Source organism: Alternaria burnsii (genome assembly GCF_013036055.1).
Source record: "Alternaria burnsii strain CBS107.38 chromosome Unknown 697, whole genome shotgun sequence".
Classification (NCBI taxonomy): domain Eukaryota; kingdom Fungi; phylum Ascomycota; class Dothideomycetes; order Pleosporales; family Pleosporaceae; genus Alternaria; species Alternaria burnsii.
This window is the reverse complement of record NW_024066120.1, coordinates 90,393-112,678: the sequence shown is the minus strand read 5'-3', so window position 1 is coordinate 112,678 and position 22,286 is coordinate 90,393. Positions and strand designations below refer to the sequence as shown.

The 22,286-nt window shown below is 52.4% G+C and overlaps 8 protein-coding genes across 8 annotated transcripts; 5 read left to right on the top strand and 3 right to left on the bottom strand.

Moving 5' to 3' along the window:
• Nucleotides 1-990: 990 nt before the first annotated feature.
• GT037_008852 (methylmalonyl-carboxyltransferase 12s subunit) lies at nucleotides 991-4,100 on the bottom strand (the record flags this gene model as incomplete). Its single annotated transcript, XM_038933899.1, has 7 exons — nucleotides 991-1,288; nucleotides 1,343-2,855; nucleotides 3,159-3,166; nucleotides 3,289-3,662; nucleotides 3,712-3,872; nucleotides 3,919-4,027; nucleotides 4,083-4,100. Coding segments are annotated over 7 exons (2,481 nt in total), but the record flags the coding sequence as incomplete, so codon positions are not given.
• Nucleotides 4,101-4,473: 373 nt separating this feature from the next.
• Nucleotides 4,474-5,038, top strand: GT037_008851 (ribosomal protein s16; the record flags this gene model as incomplete). Its single annotated transcript, XM_038933898.1, has 2 exons — nucleotides 4,474-4,550; nucleotides 4,690-5,038. The coding sequence occupies 2 exons, from the start codon at nucleotides 4,474-4,476 to the stop codon at nucleotides 5,036-5,038; spliced, it is 426 nt and encodes a 141-aa protein (XP_038783243.1).
• Nucleotides 5,039-5,700: 662 nt separating this feature from the next.
• Nucleotides 5,701-7,866, top strand: GT037_008850 (uncharacterized protein; the record flags this gene model as incomplete). The annotated part of the gene is made up of 1 exon (XM_038933897.1): nucleotides 5,701-7,866. The coding sequence occupies one exon, from the start codon at nucleotides 5,701-5,703 to the stop codon at nucleotides 7,864-7,866; it is 2,166 nt and encodes a 721-aa protein (XP_038783242.1).
• An 815-nt stretch (nucleotides 7,867-8,681) lies between these two features.
• GT037_008849 (vacuolar amino acid transporter 6) lies at nucleotides 8,682-10,349 on the bottom strand (the record flags this gene model as incomplete). The annotated part of the gene is made up of 4 exons (XM_038933896.1): nucleotides 8,682-9,684; nucleotides 9,731-10,085; nucleotides 10,138-10,217; nucleotides 10,267-10,349. 4 exons carry the CDS (start codon nucleotides 10,347-10,349, stop codon nucleotides 8,682-8,684), a joined length of 1,521 nt encoding a protein of 506 aa, XP_038783241.1.
• Nucleotides 10,350-10,694: 345 nt separating this feature from the next.
• Nucleotides 10,695-11,477, top strand: GT037_008848 (uncharacterized protein; the record flags this gene model as incomplete). Its single annotated transcript, XM_038933895.1, has 2 exons — nucleotides 10,695-10,896; nucleotides 10,948-11,477. 2 exons carry the CDS (start codon nucleotides 10,695-10,697, stop codon nucleotides 11,475-11,477), a joined length of 732 nt encoding a protein of 243 aa, XP_038783240.1.
• Nucleotides 11,478-13,530: 2,053 nt separating this feature from the next.
• GT037_008847 (high osmolarity signaling protein sho1) lies at nucleotides 13,531-14,666 on the top strand (the record flags this gene model as incomplete). Its single annotated transcript, XM_038933894.1, has 4 exons — nucleotides 13,531-13,671; nucleotides 13,733-13,888; nucleotides 13,943-14,065; nucleotides 14,121-14,666. The coding sequence occupies 4 exons, from the start codon at nucleotides 13,531-13,533 to the stop codon at nucleotides 14,664-14,666; spliced, it is 966 nt and encodes a 321-aa protein (XP_038783239.1).
• Nucleotides 14,667-16,484: 1,818 nt separating this feature from the next.
• Nucleotides 16,485-17,730, bottom strand: GT037_008846 (wd40 repeat-like protein; the record flags this gene model as incomplete). The annotated part of the gene is made up of 2 exons (XM_038933893.1): nucleotides 16,485-17,521; nucleotides 17,583-17,730. 2 exons carry the CDS (start codon nucleotides 17,728-17,730, stop codon nucleotides 16,485-16,487), a joined length of 1,185 nt encoding a protein of 394 aa, XP_038783238.1.
• Nucleotides 17,731-18,422: 692 nt separating this feature from the next.
• GT037_008845 (neuronal-specific septin-3) lies at nucleotides 18,423-20,107 on the top strand (the record flags this gene model as incomplete). Its single annotated transcript, XM_038933892.1, has 7 exons — nucleotides 18,423-18,449; nucleotides 18,497-18,688; nucleotides 18,790-18,988; nucleotides 19,043-19,124; nucleotides 19,175-19,312; nucleotides 19,359-19,826; nucleotides 19,876-20,107. Coding segments are annotated over 7 exons (1,338 nt in total), but the record flags the coding sequence as incomplete, so codon positions are not given.
• Between the last annotated feature and the right edge of the window lie 2,179 nt (nucleotides 20,108-22,286).

Sequence of the window (22,286 nt, the reverse complement as noted above, 5' to 3'; positions counted from 1 at the left end):
CGGAGGAACGGGCGGAGAGGAAAAAGCGAGCGTGAGTGGTTGAGTTGGTAGCAAACAGGCGTCCAGCTGGATTGATGACGGATGTGACAAAGAGAGGGCGGGAGCGATCGTCGCTCGCGCCTGACGAAAGAATACGGATGGCGGCAATTTGCAACTTTGTTACGGTAAACACGGGCCTTTGCCTTCATACGCTTACCCCGGTGGCTGGACGTCGAATGCGACTTATTGGATGCAGTCAGCAAACCAAGCTGCACGCTGGCGATTCCCTTTCAGCCTGGCCTAACCCTCGTAAAGGCAGGTCGACTTGTAATTCACACACACAAGCGCTGGTGCGCGACGGGCCTCGACTCGTCACAAGCCACATGCCACCGTGTGCGACGGCCAACCAGCACCTGCACCGGGCGAATCGACGTATTTTTCGACGAATAGGGCCCGCCATCTGGGTTGAAACTGAGGGGGATCCCGAGTACCGTACCTAGGTGGGGGCGCAGGCAGGGAAAATCTGTGGCGCAGGCGTCTGACTTGGCGTCGATCCACCTGCATTTGTTTTGTTTGAATGTGTTTCTCAGTGGCCGACTGCTTTCGTCAGCCGCTGCTGAGGCGCAGTAGAGCGCATGTTGCATGCGTCGTTGATGGTAAATCGTTCCCAAGCGTTTTCCAAGCAAGCTTGCAGCACTTGAGCGTGCTTGAAGCCACGGTCCGCCGTCTTGATGGCCGCCTGCCAAGACCGATGCCAAGCCGATGTCAGGGTTCTATGGGTACGTCCGGAGATTGCGATCCATGACCCTTGGATATTATTAGCCTGCAGATTTCAAGGCCAGAAACAACATGGAAACACAAAAAATGGAGCTCAAAAAAATGGAACACAGGTCGAGGTCAAAGTTGCGAACATCAAGCTTTTTAATATCCAACTGGTACGCGCGTTTTTTACGCGGCTTGCACGACGCTCCACCCTTAGCTTTCCCTCACTCAGCCTACCCTCAGCACCATTTACATCCTAAATACACCCCAAGTGCTCTCCTTCTCCACGCCCTTGTTTTGCCCACCACACGCCATCTGCAAACCCATGCCAAGCACCCTGCGTGTATGTTCCGGTGGAATGATCCCATCGTCCCATAACCTTGCCGACCCGAATGTCGCTTCGCTCTCGTGCTCGATCCGTGCCTTTAGCGCAGGATCCACTTTCTTGCCAACGGCTTCCATGACGGACGACAGCTGTTCCGCGCCCATGACCGAGGTCTTTGCGTTGGGCCAGGTGAAGAGGAGACGTGGCGAGTACGCGCGGCCGCTGGGAATATGTTAGCCGTGTTTCCGTGAAGAGTTGAGGTACGGGTAGACTCACCACATGCCGTAGTTTCCAGCGCCAGCACTAGATCCTACAACGACAGTAAACTTGGGTACATCAACACAGCTCACAGCCGTTACAAGCTTTGCGCCGTTCTTTGCAATGCCGCCTTTCTCGGCGTCCTGGCCGACCATGAAGCCGGAAATGTTCTGCAGGAAGATGAGGGGGATATGTCGCTTGCCGCACAACTGGACAAAGTGCGCGCCCTTGAGCGAACTCTCGCTGAAGAGAATACCGTTGTTGGCTACAATGCCCACTGGGTGACCGTATATCTTTGCAAACCCCGTCACAAGCGTGGAGCCGTACAACGGCTTGAACTCATCGAAAGACGAGCCGTCCACAATACGGGCGATGATCTCGTGGATGGGAATCTGACGGCGTAGGTTGGTACCGACGATACCAGACAGCTCCTGAGGGTCGTAGAGGGGCTCTTGGAATGTAGGCTGCTGAGTGATAGTCTGGTTGCGGTGCCAGTTGAGGTTACCAACGCTCCTCCGCGCCAGGACAAGCGCGTGCGCGTCATCAACAGCGAGATAGTCGGTAACACCAGAGACCTCACTGTGAAGCTTGCCTCCACCCAGATCCTCTGCTGAGACCACTTCACCAGTCGCTGCTTTGACCAGCGGGGGACCTGCAAGGAAAATGTGACCCTGATTCTCTACAATGATGTTCTCGTCGCTCATACTAGGCACATACGCACCACCTGCGGTACATGGTCCCATGACAACACTAATCTGCGGGATGCCCATGGCAGACATGCGCGCCTGGTTGTAGAAGATGCGACCAAAGTGGTTGACATCAGGAAAGACGTCTGCTTGGTTAGGCAAGTTCGCGCCGCCAGAGTCGACGAGGTAAATGCAAGGTAACCTGTTCTCTTGCGCGATCGTCTGGGCTCGCAGATGCTTCTTCACTGTGACTGGGTAGTACGTGCCTCCCTTGACCGTAGCGTCATTTGCAACAACCATGCACTGCACGCCGTTGACTGTGCCAATGCCCGTGACGATGCCGCCGGCTGGCACATCGTCTTCGCCGTACATGTCGTAACCTGCCATCTGGCTCAATTCGAGGAACGGCGTGCCCGGGTCAATCAGAGCAGATATCCTGTCTCTGACCAACATCTTGCCTCGCTGTATGTGCTTGTCCCGGGCCTTTTGGGGTCCGCCTTGTGCGATCTTGGTATGCAGGTTGACTAGATTCTCGGTTGCCTCGTCCATCTGGCGCTTGTTCTCTTTGAAGTCTGCATTGCTCGTATCGACTGTCGTGGGGATGACGGAGACGGCTTCGGCATGGTGGGAATGTGTAAAAGTCGCTGTGTTTCGAATCGACTGTTGAGGAATTTGGGGCTGCGCGTGCGATGGCAGGGTTGGACGTGTGGTGGACGAGAGGAGGCAGCGTTGTGTTTGCGATCGAACGACTACTGAGGGTCGGACTGAATGCTTGAGCAGGGTCAACGCCTCTCTTGAGGGCGCTCTCGGGACCATTTTGAGTTGTGTGGTTTGTTCTCGTTCGGCTTAGGGAGCCAATACAGCACTCGGTTTATATGAGGGGAGGTTTGCTGTACGCGGCGTTCAGACGTCGCGCAGAATGCGTGATGGCTTGTGTAGTATGCTATTGTATCTCAACTCAATGACACTGCTCGTCAGAGGGGAACAAGAGAGACACAGAGTTTCCGGGCTTCCGCCTTGAAAGAAATCACTTGGTTGTTTGCCGAAGTGCATTCGAAGCTGGGGTTCGGATGCCATCTCAAGACCGTTGTTAGCCGTACCGCGGCTCTGCGGGGAAACCACGCTAGTCACAACAAGCAGGTACGTACCAAAACACCTAAGATGGATCGTGATGCGTAAAGTATTTTACATTAATGTCTGGCATTGTGTCTGAGATGTTAAGTTTATAGCTTTCCACCCTCGACAGGTACCTCAACAACCTGATCCAGTCCCTCATACGCTGGGATATCAAGATTGTACTTGTCCGCCATCTCCGGGCTCAAGAACCTCCCGCCAAGAAAATGCCTGCCGGTAAACTTCTTGACCAGCGGTTTGGGTGCAGTCAAACTAATGAGAGCGGGTGGCATGAAGCCCTTGCCTGGCCCGGAATCTCTTGGGCCTTCTTCAATGTCCCACGATGACGGTGCATCGACAGCAAGGACAGGAACGGACGTGGATGCTAGAGCTTCAATGACTTTGGGAAAAGGTTCACGCACTTCGCCCGAGAAACTGAAGCCAAATATTGCGTCGACAATGTGGTCAGTCTGTTTCAGCGCGCTGGTGAAGTCTTCTGTGAAGGGCACTTTAAGGTCTTCGAGTTGTTTCTTGAGGCGCTGTGAGATGTAAGCTAGGATGTCCTCAGTGCTTGAAGATGTTACACACCTGATACAACTCATTCTTGCTCTGCTTGGGGTAGTAGATAGTAGGCTGGTAGCCGTAATGGAACAGGTGACGAGCTGCGACTAGGCCATCGCCGCCGTTGTTACCAGGACCACATGCTACGAGGATGCGTTTGCCTTTGCTGAGGGGCTGGAGTTTGAAGACTGGATATTTAGTACGAATGATAGCTGTGATGCGATATCATCATACCTGCTTGCGATACCGAGAGTCCAGCAAGTTCCATCAACTGATCGATAGAGAACGCGCCTGAGGACATGAGCTCTTGGTCCAGCGCAGCCGCGCTTTTGGCGGAGAGAGTCTGTGATTAAAATGAGTGTTGGCAATGAATTGAACATAGATTGACTTTTGCCTACCCGGAGAGCCATGACGATCTATAAAAGTCAAGAATGTTGTGTATGTTGAAACTGAGAGAGACATGTCCACATATACTCGGAACAGTTCATGGTATTGCGATTACATCACTGCTCCAGGATGAGGTGAGCGAACGCAATAGCGATCCAACACCACCACGACATTGTTAACTTGAAACCTCTACTATAAGACGGGTATGTCTGCATAGATGATATATTGTTTCCAGAAAATTCCAGTGCTCAACACTGCAGACTGTTCATGTCAAGATAGCCACCTCTTCGCACGTGCCCACCCGTCTCGGCAGATCCTCGGCCCTAAAAAGATATACCCAAACCTCCGACAAGCACACCCGCGCCCCAACGCAGGTGTCGCATCAACCCCACACAACACACAATGGTCCTAAGAATCCGACTCGCCCGCTTCGGCAAGAAGCACGCTCCCTTCTACAACATAGTCGTCGCACACGCACGGTACGTCCTCGCCTCTTCTGCAATCATCGAAGCGAATCTCGGAAGTCCGCAAATACTTCAATCGCCCTCAATCGCAGACTACATGCCTACGCAAAGCGCACCATCGATTCTACCAACGCGATGCTAATGATACAATCAGGACAGCGCGTAACTCCCGCCCTCTAGAAGTCCTCGGAACGTACGACCCAAAGCCACAACCCCCACGACCAGGCGACACACACGGCCGGCCATGGAAAGACATCAAGCTCGATTTATCGCGCGCGCGGTATTGGGTCGGTGTAGGCGCTCAACCTAGCGACACGGCGTGGCGGTTACTGAGCATGGTGGGCATACTGGAGCCGCAGTACCGGGTGGGCAAGATCGCGGGGATGGTGGTTAAGAGCGGGAGTGCGGCGAAGTCATTGATAAAAGAGCAAAACACGGCGGAGGCGGAACCGAAGGTTGTGGTCGAGAACATGGAGGGTGGGACTACGGAGACTGCTGCGTAAAGAGGGGGGATTGCGTTTGGAACACCAGCGCGGTATGAAGAATCCGTTATCAGCGGTTGTCGTGATCTTGTGAGAAGAAGAGAGAAGGAGGAAGTACAACAAGACAATCCGATATGAAGTCTTCACGAATGAAAGGCCTTGAAGATGAGTGTAAGAAGACCCAGCATGAGAGTAGTTGCTTTGTAAGGGATAGGCCCTTGATCGGACCACGAGAGGCTACATACACAATGTATAACCTTTAACAATACCACAAACATCAGAATCAACATCAACGTCAGTATACAGGCTTGGTATCCCAAGAAGCTTTCCTTAGTGAGATAGGTTAGATGTTCTGAGAGGAAATATTATTGGCTTTCATAAACGAGACGTGGCGGTGCTAGCCGCATGCATGTGCATGCCTGATTTGGTTATCGGCCAGCTAACAAGCGTAGAGCTCCACAAGCAGCAGGCTTGGAAGCACTATGACCCCGCAATTGGTCTGTCCCATCATTGATAATGGCAGGTCAAGCAAAAGAATGAACCACAGGTAAGTCTGCTCAACGGCTTTGATGCGTCATAGTACCAACGCTGTTGAACTAACGGGACAGCTGCAACTACCTGTCCATCTTGCAGCCTTGCATCTCCAGCAGACGAGTGGTCTCTCCCAAAGATACGATCACGACATGAAGCGAACGCAAGTACCAAGTGAACCTGAGGCTTTTCCAGAGAAACGACGGCGATTCGAGGCCCTCTCAGCTGGTGACGACCAGGACCATCATGACACATCCAAAACACGCGACAAAGCAGTACACGAAGAACTGAGTACCCTTTGTTCCCGATGTTCGTCTATTGATGTTGAGGGCCTTTCTATCAACATGAACGGCAAATTCGAAGCAATCAAATTGATGAGTCTTGGGAAACTTGGGGTAGAAGCTGAGCTATCGTCATGCTCACTATGTCGCTTTTTCCATGCGGTAAAGATATTGGATGATAATGATTGTTCAGTCAATGACTACGCCCTATATTTAACAGCCGCCCCACCACCTTACTCTCGGGAAAGATCAGTGCTTGCTGTCGCCCGAGAAGAAGGTAGCACCTCGAGCAAGTATGGTTTCTTGACGTACCTACGAGATATGGGAGCGTCTCGTGGGTTCATTGCATGCTCAGAAGGGTCAGATACAGGTCCTCATGCATACTCACTACGAGCACGATCCATCGATCCAGGATCGATTTGCTACGACAACACTATTCGAGGTTGGATAAAGCTTTGTGATCAACAACACAGAGGGTGTTGCAACATCCGAGATGACAGATCAGCCTCAGGTCCAGAAGACATGAAATTGATCGACTGCAAACTCCGGCAAATCGTACCAGCGTTGCCATCCTACAGATATTCTGCGCTCAGCTATGTGTGGGGTACGAGCAGCTCTGGCGATGACGATCAGCGGAGTCATAAGACTTTTCTTCCTACAATTCTGCCACGCACTATCGAAGATGCTATAAGTGTCACTAAAGTGCTAGATCTCCGATATCTCTGGGTCGACAGGTATTGCATCGACCAAGAGAATGATGCCGAAAAACAAACACAGATCCAGCAAATGGATCTCATATACCAACACGCATTCGTGACTATAGTCGCTGCAGCAGGCAATGATCCACATTTCGGCCTCCCTGGAGTCGGTGCCACCTCGAGACATCCTCAACCGACTGCATGGATTAAAGGCCGATGCCTTGTGTCAACTCTGCCAGACCCACGGCTGCTCATCAAGGCCTCTAAGTGGATGCAGCGAGCATGGACCTACCAAGAAAGCTTTTTTTCGACGCGACGCATCGTTTTTACAGAGCAACAAGTATACTATGAGTGCCGAAAGGGTTCAGCGCGTGAGACGTGGCATGTTTCCCAGAGCATGAGCATGCCCGTTTTTCTCGACCCGGACGCACTCAGTAGACATCGACCTACGCACATCTGCCGCCTTCTGGAGGACTATTGTGGAAGAGAACTATCTGTCGAGTCCGATGCTATACGCGCATTTGAAGGAGTGTTTCATAACTACAGGAGAAAGCATCACGTTCACCAATATCGGGGTATTCCCATAATGCCGTTGACAAGGATGATATACTTGGAGGGTATACATCGTAGCAGGGGCGAGGCTTTCGCTGCTGGGCTCACCTGGTCCAATAGAGCTCCAGGCGCCAGACGTAGCCTGTTCCCTACGTGGAGTTGGGCTGGATGGACTGTATCAATCAGATACCAAAGTCACCTGTGCGTTTTTGGACTCGGACTTGGAGACGACAGACCACTGAAGATCTTTATAGAGAACTGTGATGGATCTCTTTCGGATATGGACGAGCTAAGCGACGACTTGCTGGATCAAGGCGTTTCTGGTTCCTCTAGCAAATTTATCCATATCGAAGCATGGACGATACCTATCAACATCCAGTACAAGCCTAACAGGGCAGAAGAATCCCAATACAACAGCAATTGGTACAATGGCAGCTCTGGGTATATCGTTAGATTTCAAAGAGATGAGGCTGCGGTCCAAGTTCCTATGATTCCACTATATCAAAAGAACGAGAACGATATTACTACACAGCAAAGTTATGCGCCAGACTTCAAAAATGGTAGTTTTCTGGGTATAGTGTTAGGCAGGTGTGAGGATCGGTTTCGTACCATCTTCATCATGGTTGTACATGAAAAGAATCACTACTACGAGCGAGTCGGACATATAATTCTTGCACCGACTTATAAGACATGGTTCTCAAACGGCCGTAAAATCCACGAGTCCATAATATGCGGGGAATGGACCATCTTTCGTTCGAAAGAAAGAAGAACTATTCGTTTGGGTTGATGATAGAGGCTTGCAGAATCAAACTGAATAGCAATATCGAAGGTTATGGGCTACACCCTATCCGAGATTCATATACACAATCAATGTTGCACATCATGCGCATCAAAGAAGCAGGGGGCAGAAGAGGATAACCCAAACTTGATATCTCATGTGAGTCCTTTTTGAAGTTCTATTATCATATTCGATTCGGGCCGGCCATCACTCCTAATAAAGTGCAGGCGATATAGTCTACTGACCAGAGTCCAGACTACCACAACCCGGATGGTGACCTCTGCTAGCTGAATGCTGCATACAAGACACCACTCTGTGTCACTGGCCTAGGCAGCGTCCTGAAAGAGTAGGGTGAGAAAGATACCGCATAGGAGGATCTAGGCCAAAATGAGGCAAAGGATATCGAACTTCTCTTCAAAAGCTACAGGGGCTTCTTATATCATGTAGACCCGCATCCAGACAATGAAGATTTCCGTCAACATACAGGCTCACCATCCTAAGGGCCAGACACCTTAGACATCAGACACCAAAGGACTGTAGCACGAAAGAGGCAACTTTCAGCAAAAGAACAGTACATTTCGTACATTCAACTCCACACTAGTATGCCTACAGCTACATGTATGCTTACACAACCCCCAGCACCAACAAAACAACAGTGGTCTCAACGAACACAAAACCCAGCTCCAACGCCAACAAACCCAAGTCATACCCGCATCCAATCTAATCCCCAACTCCCTCTTTGCCATGAAAATGAATGAAACTGACTCCAGCTAAATGCAACACATATCTGCCCCTCCCCCTTCTCTTTCTTTCTCTCTCACCACTCAATGCGCAGCCGCCACAAGAAAAGTATTAGTAACCAAACAAACCACCATAACCACCACCCCATAAACACTCAACGCCAACGCCGCATTCCTCAACAACCCCCTCCTAAAATCGCGATTCGAATGCCCCTCACTCGAGACGTACCCGTCATCAACCCCCTCATCCTCATCATCCTCATCCTTGACAAGCCGCTGATGATGCGACGACTCCGGGTCACTAATCTTGTAATAAAACAATCCCGGCAAGATAAAACTAATCGTCGTACTACCCGTCGACCCCACATACGCCAGCACTTTTTCCAAACTACTCACCGTCATGGCAGTAATAAATGACAGAATAATAAGCACCGTGCTAATGACTGCGAATTTCAAATCGCTCATCTCGCTCGCCTTGGGCGGCGGAGAAGGTTTCGGCGTATTGGTAATGAGTGAGTTGCGGGATGGGCTGCCGCCGACTTCGGATTGCTTGTGCTTGTGTTTGCGCAGGCGGCCTGGACGCCACTTTAGACATGCGTCGATGCTGGCGCGACAAGGGTGGATTTGGAGGGGGTACGAGAACATGACGAGGATGACGATGGCGAGGCGGCCAATGGTGCTAGCTGCTGCAGTTGGGTACATGGAGACAATGTTGCCGTGAATGTTGTCGCCATAGGATAGATAACCTGTGATTCCCGTTAGGATGTAAAGACCGCATGCGCCGCCAATGGACGCGAAGATGACGGTCGTGGTCTGGAAGTGCGAGTTGTCGGCTATTTCGTTGAGGATGGAGAACATGTTCTGGTGGCATGTGTACGCGAAGACGATGACGGGGAAGGCGGCGAGGGCAGAGACGGGGCCCGCCCATTCGAAGACTCGGACGGTACCTCGGTCGGCGAGGGTGTCGCCTTTGAGGAAATGTGCTACGACTAGAATGACAAGGTAGGCGATGGAGAAGAGGGCGATGACGCTGGTGTACTTGAGGGAGTCGAGGCGGCGGAGGAAGGAGAGGGGGATAACAATGAGCCTGTTGCCGTTAGTACATTACTTGAGCTTGAGAGCGGACGACCTACATGAAGGCCGTAATCCAGAACTGCCTGTCAACTAGAAACGTGATGTCGCTCGCACCCGGCGCGAATCCTCGAACAACGCCCGGCATCAGATCTCCGATGATGATAAGGTAGCTGACAGCCACGCCGAAGCACTTGATCGCAATCGCAGCGTCAAAGATGATGGACAGGTTCGGATATGTCATCTGCGACAGTGTCGCAAAGGACACATGGCCCCGGTCAATGTACCGCGCGCATCGCGTCTGGAGGTAGAGACCGAAGCCTGCTGTTGTACCCGCCCACGCGATGACGAAGATGCCGAGGAAGATGCCCATTTTGGAGAGCGCAGAGGGCATGGCAAGGAGGCCGGCACCGAGAACTGCACATGGTCAGTAAGCGTGCTGTTGTGGACTGGTGTGGTAGAGGCGTACTGGTGTTGGCCAGATTGATGACACTTGATATCCATGTCGCCTGGCCTTTGAATCCAACGTCTTGCTTTCCTCGACCTCTCCTACTGCCATCAGCTTCTGTGCGATAAGGACTACACGGACGTATCTCACCGTCTGCCTCGGAGCGACCCCGTACTCGAAGTCATAGGATCGGCCTCTGTGGGCTCGGGCCCGATGGCGGAGTAGGAAGCCATACTCTGAGGTGCGATGCGAAATGCGCAGTTAGGCTCGTGTTATTGCGCGTTCATCCGTCACAGGCTGGCGGGGCTCCTGGGACGCTGCGACGAAGGATAGAAAGCGAGTGTAAGCAGTCAGATGGCTGCGATAAGCTCCCAGACGGTGAAAAGAGAGGTTTCGAGTCCGCTGACGTCTGTCTGGTGGTCGCATGGCGCCAATAATCCGGGGGCTTTTGCCTTATCAGCGGCCGCTAAAATTAACATCCGTGATCCCGACACTCTCACGGCAGGTACGCGCGAACCACGTGAACTCCGAATACCATTCCGAGATACACAATACACACCAGGGACCACGACGGCACAATGGACGAATACGAGGAGGCTGTCCTCTTCACGTTTGCGCTCCTCGAGACGCGATTAGATCGCCTGGAATATATTCTGGGTGATTCCCAAGACAGCACCAAGGACAAGGCGAAGACAATTCCAGACCGCATACACAAGATGGAGCAGTCGCTGCAGCAGCTCGCCGGCAAGACCGCATTGCTCGACGAAACGAACAACCTGCGTACGTGTGCTCGCCCGGATACCTTTGCTATTCGGGACTAACAAGACCAAGTGAGCAAGCACAAAGATGTCCTTACACCCGCTCTCCACAACCACGACTCCACCCCCGAAAACGACGACGATGCAGACGGCCCCGCACTCGACACCAACCAGCGCGCAGCCCTGGTCCTCGAACGCGCCCCCGCCATCTCCCAAACCGCCTCGCAACTCCAAGCCCTCGCCGACCAACAAGTCCCTTCCACCGACGGCTTCGCCAAGCTAGCTGTCCTGCGGCCCCGCATTGCTGAGGCAGAAGACCGCCAGCTACAGCAAGCACTCAAAATATCCGAGCTGCGAAGACGGAACGGGCTACTGAATCAGAGATATAGGCATGTCATGTTCCTTGGCGCGGGGAGGTGCTGGGTCGACTACAACGAGAGGCTTACCAAGGGGTTGAGAGCGCTCGTTAGGGAGGAGTACAGACGGAGGGAGGACACGGAGGAGGGGAGGGGAATGGAAAGGGATGAAGAAGAAGAAGAAGAACTAGAAGGGGAAGGAGAGGGCGACGAGTCCAAGTCTGAGTACTCGGATGACGAGCTGTGAGGCGTGTCAGCACCTTGAGCACACACACATACACTCTCTCTGCACACAGTCCCGTCGATCCAGAAAAGCTGCAGTCGGGCAGCCGGCGTCATGAGCATCCGACTGTCGGCAAAGTAGTACCAGTCTGAGACGAAGACCCTACACACGATATTTTTCTTTCATCCGCATAGCGTTCAAAGGGTAAGTCGCCATTCATGCGTTACTGCAAATACAGACGTCAGATGGTTTCATGGCGTGGCTGAGGCGCTGCTGACAGATGCCAGGCATGCAGGTGCTTCACTGTTACCATGGATTACCTTTGTCGCAGCGTGGCAACGTGGCAGCCACACCCGGTGACTGCATCTTGCCCCGAATACATTTGACAATATACCTGGGAAGAGACACGAGTTCTGGGCATAGCAAGTGAACCGGATCAGCACCGAGGGTGTGTGTGCGCGTATGTGGTGTGGCCTGCGTCACAATCGTTGCAGCGATCCGGGGTCTCAACCGTTACAGTGTGGAAAAAGACTTGCTGGCTTCGGACCAAGCAAGTACCCGGATTACTAAAGTGACATGTTGGTAAAACAAAAATCCACACATGACGACAAAGTATGGACAGAGGGACACTGATACGGCCACGCCATTGGCCTCTTCTGCAACGGACATGCAGAAACAGTTCGCCATGTCACATTTCACGGACGTAGCAGAATCAGATAGTTCAAACAGCAACTAACTTTGCAAGCGCCACAGTCCGACTCTCGCCATGATGTAAAGTGATGTCGTTGCTGCAGAGTGACGGGTGCGGAGGGCTCAGTGCCGTGTTTCATCGTCGTCTCGCATCAGCAGCAGCGTGGCAGGTTACAAGGGTTCCCCGTAATAGCGCCGAGCAGGGCCCCGGTATGCACAATCTCGTGCGGAAGTGATGGGAAGGAAAGGCGGAACTACTGCATGCGCCACGCAAATGAGGCGCACGTGTCACTAACAACCATGGAATAGGTGATGGGGTTGGGAAACGTGGATAGCATGCGTAAGGGACGACGCAGGGTGCGACTAGATTGATTAGCCTGATATAATCGGCTGACAGCTCATTTGAATGCTCAAGTGCCATGTTAAAGTGCCACATTTTTTTTTGGTTGGGCGGGGAATGTCCGGTGTCGACTGCGCAGTAAGGGAGTGAACGAGGTGTTCTCTAGTGACTCGATTATGCATGATGAGGCGTCGACTGTCGTATTCTAGGGATCCCTTCAAACGACGTCTGTGGCTAGACTGCGCCACGTTCTTGGCCGGAAGTGGATTGAAGAGTGGTAGTAACAGAATAGTTCGACGTGAAGTCAAGGGGATATAGTCGTTGAAAAGTGTCCCAATGCGCTGTGCAACGGAGCCATCTCGTTTGTGTGCGTGCAGTGGCTATCGGCGGCTCGACGGCCATGTTGCAAAGGGCCTAATGCACTAGACGCGCGTGTTCCTGTCCAGACCTTTGGCTGACGGGCGCGGTGCCATTTTAATCTCAGCGGGACCCGCAGCAATCCCCGTATCCTTAGCCATTCAGCGCGGCCAATCGAGAACCACTGGGAACCCAACTTGAAACCGTCGCATCTCTCGTCTTTCCCTTTCCCACACGCCCTCGTCGTCTCCAAACCCTTCTCTCCAACACAACCCACAGCCTTGCTGCAACAACAACCGCCTACGCCTTTCGCAGCCGCCCGTCCACGTTGCATTTCCAAGCGCGCCCACTCAATACTGCTGGTCACTGGACGCCCGCCCGCCCTCCCGCTTACTCTGCCTTGCGCCCTGTGCACCCGTTCGCTCTCTGCACATTACCAACGACCGAGCCGCCGCGCCGATATACTTGCCCTCGCCCGTCCACCCAACAGCGCGCATCTACACCACACACACTCTTTGAATTGCCCGTCTGCGTTGCGTCCTCTTCACACCATAATACCGGATTCGCTTCACCAACACGCTCTTTCTCTTTTACAATCATCTGCCCGCGACAGTATAGTCTAATCGTCGCGCCCCTTTGAACCCCTCGTCGCCGCCGCCGCCGCCGACGACCGATCGACGGAACCAACATATGCCCGCTTACGGCTCGCTGGGCGAAACTCCTTCACTACGCAAAATGGAAAACGGAGGCTACGGCCAGAGATCGTCGGGCTTCAGCCTGGGTCGCATTATTGGAGATCCCTTTGCGCTGGCCACCATATCTATTGGTATTGTGAGTATTGAGTGTGCTCCCGGGTTTACGCGGCATATAACTAACGTTTGGCCATGAACAGCTCGCCTGGATTATCGCTTTTGTCAGCTCTATAATATCTGCTATTCACGGTGGCTTCCCCAACTTTGCGTGGTGGACACTGGTCTTCATGTTCTTCTGCATTGCGGGCGTTACGGTCACAGTTGCCTCGGATGCTGAGAGGACGTACCATGTCGCGGTATGCAACAACAACAACTGAGCACGAAGATGTCCCTTGCTGATTTACCGACAGATTGTAGGCTTCCTTGCCGCCGGCCTCGTCTTCACCACGTCCTCTGTAAACTCGCTCGTCTACTCCCCCGTCGCTCCCTTTGAAGCCGCAGCAGCCGGTTACATCCTCCTTTCCATGATCGCCGTAAGCTTCCCCTACCACCCACGCACGAACATGCAAGCTAACACACGTGCCCCAGATTGTATGGATCTTCTACTACGGCTCACAGCCCCAAGCCAGCCACCGCACCTTTGTCGACTCGTACGCCCTGCACAAAGAACACCCAGGCTCCCGCTCCTCCCGCCCCATCTCCAACGGCTACACCAACCGCCCAGAAACCCAATCCGCAAACATACCCCCGCAGATGTACACATCGGCCCAACTCAACGGCTTCGAAACCTCGTCGCCCGTATCGGGTTACCCAGGCGGTCCTGCAGGTGCCAATGGAAGGAATTCGTCAGCTCCGCAGTTTGGCGGTGGCATGAGCCTGGGCGGTGGTAACGGAAATATGAGCACCATGACGCCTACCAATGACGAAACGATGAATCAGGAACAGTCGATTGAGTACCCGTACCGCGCCAAGGCGATTTACAGCTACGAGGCCAACCCAGATGATGCGAATGAAATCAGCTTTCAGAAACATGATATTCTGGAAGTGTCGGATGTTAGTGGGCGGTGGTGGCAGGCTAAGAAGCCGAATGGAGAGACGGGTATTGCGCCTAGCAATTACCTCATCTTGTTATAAACAAAGAAGAGGCTTTTCTTCCTTTCGTTGGAATAAAGAGGGACTGGTTTTCTCTTTGTTCCTTGCCTGATTTTGATGACCCCGCCACGACACATTTTCCTTTTTTTTCTTTTCGATTTGTTCTACATTCAATCCTTTCCATCTTGACACACTTTGATGTGTTGCACACCACTACGTTTCCGAGGAAAGGGAGGCAGAGAGGGAGAGAGAGAAATCTCCATCCTACTGGCTTCGCCGTCTTGCCTGTAGCCTACTCAGGGGGGAGCGAAAAGAGAGGGCCATCTGAGGAGGATGGGAAGAAGATGAGGGGGTTTTATGGTTTTGGATTATGTGTTGAAAACCGTGTAACTGAAAGTTCGCGCTGCACGGGGTTGTTCTGTGGCTATAACCTTTCTTTGCACGATACCCCAAAGTTTTTTTTTTGTTTCTTCATTTCTCCCCACACCTTGTCTTTTTGTTTTGTTTGAATTGTTTGAATTGTTCGTCCTTTTAAAATGGTTTACACATCAGAGAGAGAGAGAGAGAGAGAGAAAGAAGTTAATTTCAAATCTTTTGTTTCAACTTTTGTACTCTTTCATTCCCATTGTTCGACCTTATTGTAACTTTCAGTTCTGTGCTGGACAGGGAGAGGGGGAGGGAGAGAGAGAAAGAGAGAGAGAGGAATGATATGGAGGATTCATGTGCTCACTTCTTACTTCTACCTTCTTTACTGTTCTCCCCCTCCTGCGTCTCCATTCACTTTTACTCTTGTCGTGCACTCAATGTGCACAATTGGGCTTTTGACTTTATTCGCTTCTTCGACCCACTCTGCTCTTTGTGTGTGTCTCTCTCTTTCTCTTCAAATTCGACTTGGGATTGGGCTGTCATCCTCACGAAATCTCTCAGGAGAAGATGGGGAAAAAAACGGAAACTGTTATACCGAGTAACGAACATGGAAGGGCGTTTTCCAGAAAGTCTTTGCTAGTTAGTCATGCAGTCAGTAAAACGTCGCTGGTTGAACTCGAATTAGTACGTTGTTTCTACAAATGTTTGATAACGTTGGATGGATTCTGGGAGTAAAGAGGATATCTACATATACATATACAGATATGAATTGTGTTTTTTAAATTTTGAGCAAATGAGGTTTAGCAGTGCGTGGAATGTGGAATGTGGCAAAGCAAAGGTGGACATGGGACGAGCCGACCAAAAAAAAAGGTAACAAGTTAAAGAGCGTAATGAGAATGTTGAGTGTAAACGAAGGAATTGTATGGTTGTCACACGTTGTGCATGTTGATGACTGTAGCAAGTGGGCAGTGGCCTTGTATAGAGTGTGATGAAAGTCTTGTGTACAGTGTCATGGACGTGCTGCGTATATCGAGGTAAAACTGTCATGTAGGAAACTAGTATACGGAGTTGGATACGTTTCTTACATGGAGTGTGCGTGGAATATCGAACTGACGCGAACAGTACGCAATGGCGGGAAGAGTTGCTGTAGGCGGCGAGGAGGTAGCTGGGGTTCGGTATATCCTCAATCACCAGTTGTCGCTTCGTGGTCTTTATGTTACGTCCTATGGATACCGAAGACGCAGAGCAGAGGCATGCCGATTATGAATGAGAATAGCCATGACTATTCAGGCGGCCAAGCTGACAACCAAACACGACGGTACAAAACAGTGGATTGTCAAAAATAACATTGGGTATCTGAACGCCAAAGCGAATGCAACCAAAACACCTCTCATACCCAACAAACTCAAACGCCAGATCCCAGCCAAAACAAGATTCCACTCGCTACGCAATCCTCCACCATCTCGGTCCGCCAATGCATACTCCAAGACATCCCTAATCGATATACCTTCTCCACCCATTCGTGACAACACACTTCTTGCCTTTATCATCAGGACCCACATGGAACCTCTCCCACCGTGCATCCTGCCCAGCACCGATAACAAGAATAGTCTCGTCGTTCAACCACCCAATGAGGCCTTTTGTTGGACGCCCCCCAGGCACACCGGGTATCCCAGCACTAAGTGTTGCAGACCTACCATGCGGCCCCCAAGCAGTCGGTTCATCGCCCATTTCGAACTTGGCAGTCGCAGTCGGGTACGTATCGGAGAACTGGCGGGGTAGCAAAGGGATTTTGGATAGGATGCCGTATTTATGCTGACTGGGATCGGCGTTTGCAGCGGCTGTTGTTGCGGTGACGAGGTCGTAGATATGGAGTGTCGATTTATCGGATGTGACGGCAAGGGTCGAGCCGTCGGGCGAGAAGGCGAGGGAGAAGATGGCAGCGGGGTCGACGCCGCGGCGCAGCTCAGCGAGCTTTGTGCACGAGGGAAAGGACCACAGGCGTATCAGCGTGCCCTGCTCACTAGCCGTAGCAATAAGATCCCCCGCCCTGCTTATCCCGATTGCGCGCAAGGGGCTTTCGTGGGCCGGGATGATACTGACGTTGCCCGTGTTCAGATCGTAGATCTTGACTTGGCCTGCCGCTCTACCAGGGAATGCGACAATATCCGTGCCTAGCTCACACAGCCCGAACGGGTTGTTGACTGTCTCGTATTCCGCGGTTTTGGCTAGCGGTACTTTCATCTTGTATATGCATATCGAGTTCAGCAAGGCGACAATCATGTGTGTCTGGCTGAGGCGCACGCGCTGGACCGGCGTCTTGAATTCGACCGACGTTGTGAAGCGTTCTGTCTTGTCGTTCCAGATTTGGACCTCGTAGATGATGTCAGTGTCGTTGACAAGAAGCCAGTCGGAGTCGCCAGGAAAGCTAACCTTGTTCTGAGGGTACTTGGGCTGCTTCCCTCCTCCGACCAAGGCAATGTAACTCTTGTTGCCGAGCATCTCTGCGCAGCCGATGCCGCCGCCGACTTCTACGGCCATGTTAGCATGCTGCAGTTGCTAGGGCAGTCCTTGTCTGCGCGTCGTCAATACCTCTGGCGATCTTCTCCTCGCATGTTGTGGAGGAGAATACGCGGAATCCCGTCTCCAAAGCCACCGAGAAGTGAGAGCAGTCGGCGTTGAAGGATGCCGAGAGGACAAAGGGCCCTGTGTCCGAGTCTAGAATAGGTCGAGTATTCATGTTGGGCGCAGCAGAGAAATGAGATGTTTGTAGATATGTTTCAACCACTGCGATGCGCAAGTGGGGCGTCTTGAGTTGGAGTGCGGAGTTGGGTGGAGTGTTGGGCCGGGGAGACTGCGACGGTGATGTGGCCAGCAAACGATGCGAAAGGCGCTATCGCGGGGTCCAAAAGTGTGGCAGACCCATTTTCTCAGCAGCGACTGAGGCAGAGGAGAGAATAGTGAGGAGCAGCGAGAAGGTTGGTCTGGGAGAGATATCGAGGGTCCACAGCTCCCCAAGCTAGGTCATTTACCATGTCATCCGCCTACAGGCGCGGGTGCTTGGCACTGGAGCTGCGGGAGCTTTTCCACTTGTGACTAGCGTGGTTTTCCGGGCCTGAGATAGATATCCAACGATGCTTTTGGGCAGCATCAATTTTGATGAGCTACGGACACCGATTGATTGCCTCAAGAATCATGTGCACATCTAGGGGAGTGAATCCAAAATTATTCATCACACGATTCCAAGGATCCTGGTGGACCCTGAGAGGGATACCCCGCGAAGTACCAGCGGCAGCGCAACTGCCTAATCGTGTTCGATTACTACTACATGGTACCTGAACCAAGCCCAGGCAAAGAAATCTGGCCTCTCGTGGTTGAGCGTGTAATGGTGACTGAGTCGACTACTCGTTGTATATCTTGCCAAAAGCAGACGCGCCAGGTGGTCGCGCCAAGAAGGAGGTACGACCGGGGGGTTGTACGCTAGCGAGCCCCTTTGCATCGCGCAGGGAGTAGCTGCCAACGTCCCCAAATTTCCACGACGACACCGCTCCAACACAACACCACAGACATACGCCCCCGTCTCACCTCCAAGCAGTCTCGCCTCCACGCCTGGCTGTTTCAATTGCGTCTGCTCGCCGCCTCCACCACCACCACCACCACCCAGCACATTCCCCAACCCCGAGTTCATCATGTCTTCGGTACGACGCTCCCCGATACCACGTCTCCCTCAGGCACACGATGCCGCCCTACCCACCACAGCCACACTTCCCATTGACCACGACGGCTAACAATGTCACAGGCGCTTAACAAGACGCGCAGAAAGAAGAATGTCAAGAAGGGTATCCAGTTCTGCTTGATGGTCTGTGGTGCCTCTGGTACTGGCCGGACAACCTTCGTCAACACCCTTTGCGGCAAGCAAGTGCTCGGACATAAGGAGGTCGACGACCCAACAACCGCACACGTCGAGGAGGGCGTCAAGATCAAGCCCATCACAGTCGGTACGTGGCATTGATGGCCATGGCGTCGTCGCGTCGGCTGCTAACAAACATCAGAACTCGACGAGGAAGGCACCCGCATCTCGCTCACCATCGTTGACACACCCGGTTTCGGAGATCAGATCGACAACGAGGCCAGGTAGGCATCTTCTGCAAGCTTTGTTGACACACCCGCTCACCACCCCGCAGCTTCTCAGAGATCGTTGGATACCTCGAGCGACAGTACGATGGCATTCTCGCAGAGGAATCGCGTATTAAGCGTAACCCCCGATTCCGTGACGACCGTGTACACGTCCTGCTCTACTTCATCACACCCACAGGCCATGGGTATGTGTGTCACACCGCTCAATCAGCTTCCGCTAACAACAGCTAGTCTCCGTGAACTCGACATTGAGCTCATGAAGCGTCTGTCGCCCCGCTGCAACGTCATCCCTGTCATCGGAAAGGCCGACTCCCTCACACCCGCCGAGCTGGCAGAGTCGAAGAAGCTGGTCATGGAGGACATTGAGCACTACCGCATTCCCGTGTACAACTTCCCCTACGACATTGAGGAGGACGACGAGGACACGGTCGAGGAGAACGCCGAGCTTCGCGGCCTGATGCCGTTCGCCATTGTTGGATCCGAAGACATTGTTGAGATCAACGGCCGACGGGTACGGGCACGTCAATACCCCTGGGGTATCGTTGAGGTGGATAACCCCCGCCACTCCGACTTCCTCGCCGTTCGAAGTGCCCTTCTCCACAGCCATCTTGCCGATCTCAAGGAGATTACGCATGACTTCCTATACGAGAACTACCGTACCGAGAAGCTTAGTAAGAGTGTCGAAGGTGGTGCTGCTGCGTAAGTCTGGCGTCTGCTCTGTTCTGACATGGATACTAACACTCTACAGTGACTCATCGATGAACCCCGAGGATCTCGCCAGCCAGTCAGTGCGCTTGAAGGAAGAGCAACTGCGACGTGAAGAGGAGAAGCTGCGCGAGATCGAAGTCAAGGTCCAGCGCGAGATCAACGAGAAGCGGCAGGAACTCTTGGCTCGCGAGAGCCAGCTCAAGGAGATCGAGGCCCGCATGAACAGGGAACAAAGCGGCCAACTGCAAGACCACGACGCAGACGAGGCTTAGGCCATGTTGACGCACCTCTAGCTTTGTCGTCAAAGAGTGTACTGGTCATCATACACCACAGTTGCGGGCGTTTGTAATAGGTGGCTTGTGCAACGCCGACACGGAAGGAACATGGTCGGATGCCGCGCGGGCTTCAATTTCTTCTTATCTGGGGGCCTTTCCAACCTTTAACCGACAGTCTTGGATCACACTTACGTGGCTACAATACTGTCTAGACATGACACTGAAGCTTCTCGTATGTTTTCTTAGCTCCTTTTTCGATAACTTATTCCCCCGATCTTTTTTGGTCCTTTCATGTAGGAAGTAGTAATTAAACATTCTAATATCATGTTGGTGGTCGTCGATGTCGTGGTTTCTCTTTTCACGACTAATGTGATACCATTCCTTGCGTAGTTTCAGCCATGATTAGATGGGCTGCAAATGCGTGCCGCGCCTGCAACAATTGCACTTGCCTTGGACGTTTTTGGAAACTGAATGATGTCGTTCCTCTCGACCGTGGATCGATGTTTGAGCTTCAGAAGCGCGTCTTCCGCACGACGGATGCAAAAGTACTGTGACACGGCATAGTCAAGCAGCAGACACATCCTCGATGAAATCCTTCTGCCGTGCTTTCCTCATGCATGCTTGGGCGTCTCGAATGACATCGCTCCTTCTGATCATGGCCGAACTGTTCGATCGGAAGACCCACGTCTTCTGTACAGTTGGACAAACAACAGTCATCACGTCATGCTTTACACTCTCCTGCAAACGCGCCAGCGCCATTGGTTGAATGCATCTGCTATTGACTCTCGGTATAATATCAACCCGTCACCCTTCTAAGCGCTCTACTACTATACTATCACCCACACCACAACGAACATCGTGTGATGCCCGTGCCCCGCGCCCCTATCACGAAAGCACCTATCACATCCGGTGTGAGTCTTCTGGAGAACGCGTCTTTCGTAGGTCGCTTATTCGTGCTTTCATCATGCATGCTTGGAAACACGGCGGTGCTCGCTCATCACTGCGTAACGTGACAATCACTTTACTCTCACGACCCGCATTCTTCGCGAGATCACGTCGATGGCCCTCATCTCGTGATATTCAGGCTGGAGATTTCCAGCGGTCGCATCCTCCAGCGAGCACATTGAGCGGTCTCGTTCCTTCCAGGTCACAACTGAACTGTTTGAACTTCACAACCGCGCCTTCCGCACGATTGATCACTGGTGCCTCGCACGTCATGCTTGAAACTTCCAGCTAGGGCATCCACAAGGGTTACCCACCTGGTTGATCAGATTCCTGTCCTGTATGCTTGGGCACCTCGATCAGCATCACTCGTTCCCATCGTAACCGAACACTGGGAACTCAAAACCCGCGTTTTCCGCGGAATCAAAGTTCATGGCGCGTCATGCTCCAATCGTTGAGACAAAAATCTCAGCTAACGCATCCTCCATCGATCCTGTTGAGGTGGACGGAAATGTGGCGTCTGTACGATATTTGTCTCTTCCTAGACAACCAACCATACGTTACAACCTCGTGGTACGGACAGCAGCGTAACGGGTCTTGCTGTGAGCCAATGTACGGATTGGTCTTGCCGTTGGCTGCGTCTCTCTATTGCCGGAGTATGACCCCCAGCACGACACTCCTATCCAGCGTCTTCCCGCACTCTCGCACTCGTACCTCGACCTCGTTACACAGAAGATACGCTAGACTAGCTTGCTGTTCACATACCGATCAGCTTCAATGTTCGTCCGTATCCAGTCGGCAATTTTGGTCGTGCGATTTTCTTTTTCCCAGTAGCGAGCTATTCTGAGCAAATAGGCGGGACGCGCGACCGTTGTCCTGAGGTGTCCGTATCAACGTTATTGGCCAGTGATTACTGAATTAGATCCTTCGGGATCGACAAGGTATAGCGGTGACATATTGTCTCTTGCAGTCTAGGCTGGATGGCCGGCACAATTACGAGAGTGAAGCCCACTAAACCAACAGATCCCTCTGGATCAGTGCCCGCCGACTTGAGAGGCACTCTTGGGATGATAGACCCCACCACTGGAGCCCCGAACCATGTCCAAGAGCTTCTTTCATAGAGCCGCTCGAGAGATGTTGTGCTGGGTTTTCGCACCTAGCACATCGATTTGAGCTTGGGTAAGGCTCGTCTCCAATCACAATTACGTGTTGAATCACAGCACTGAAGGCTCCT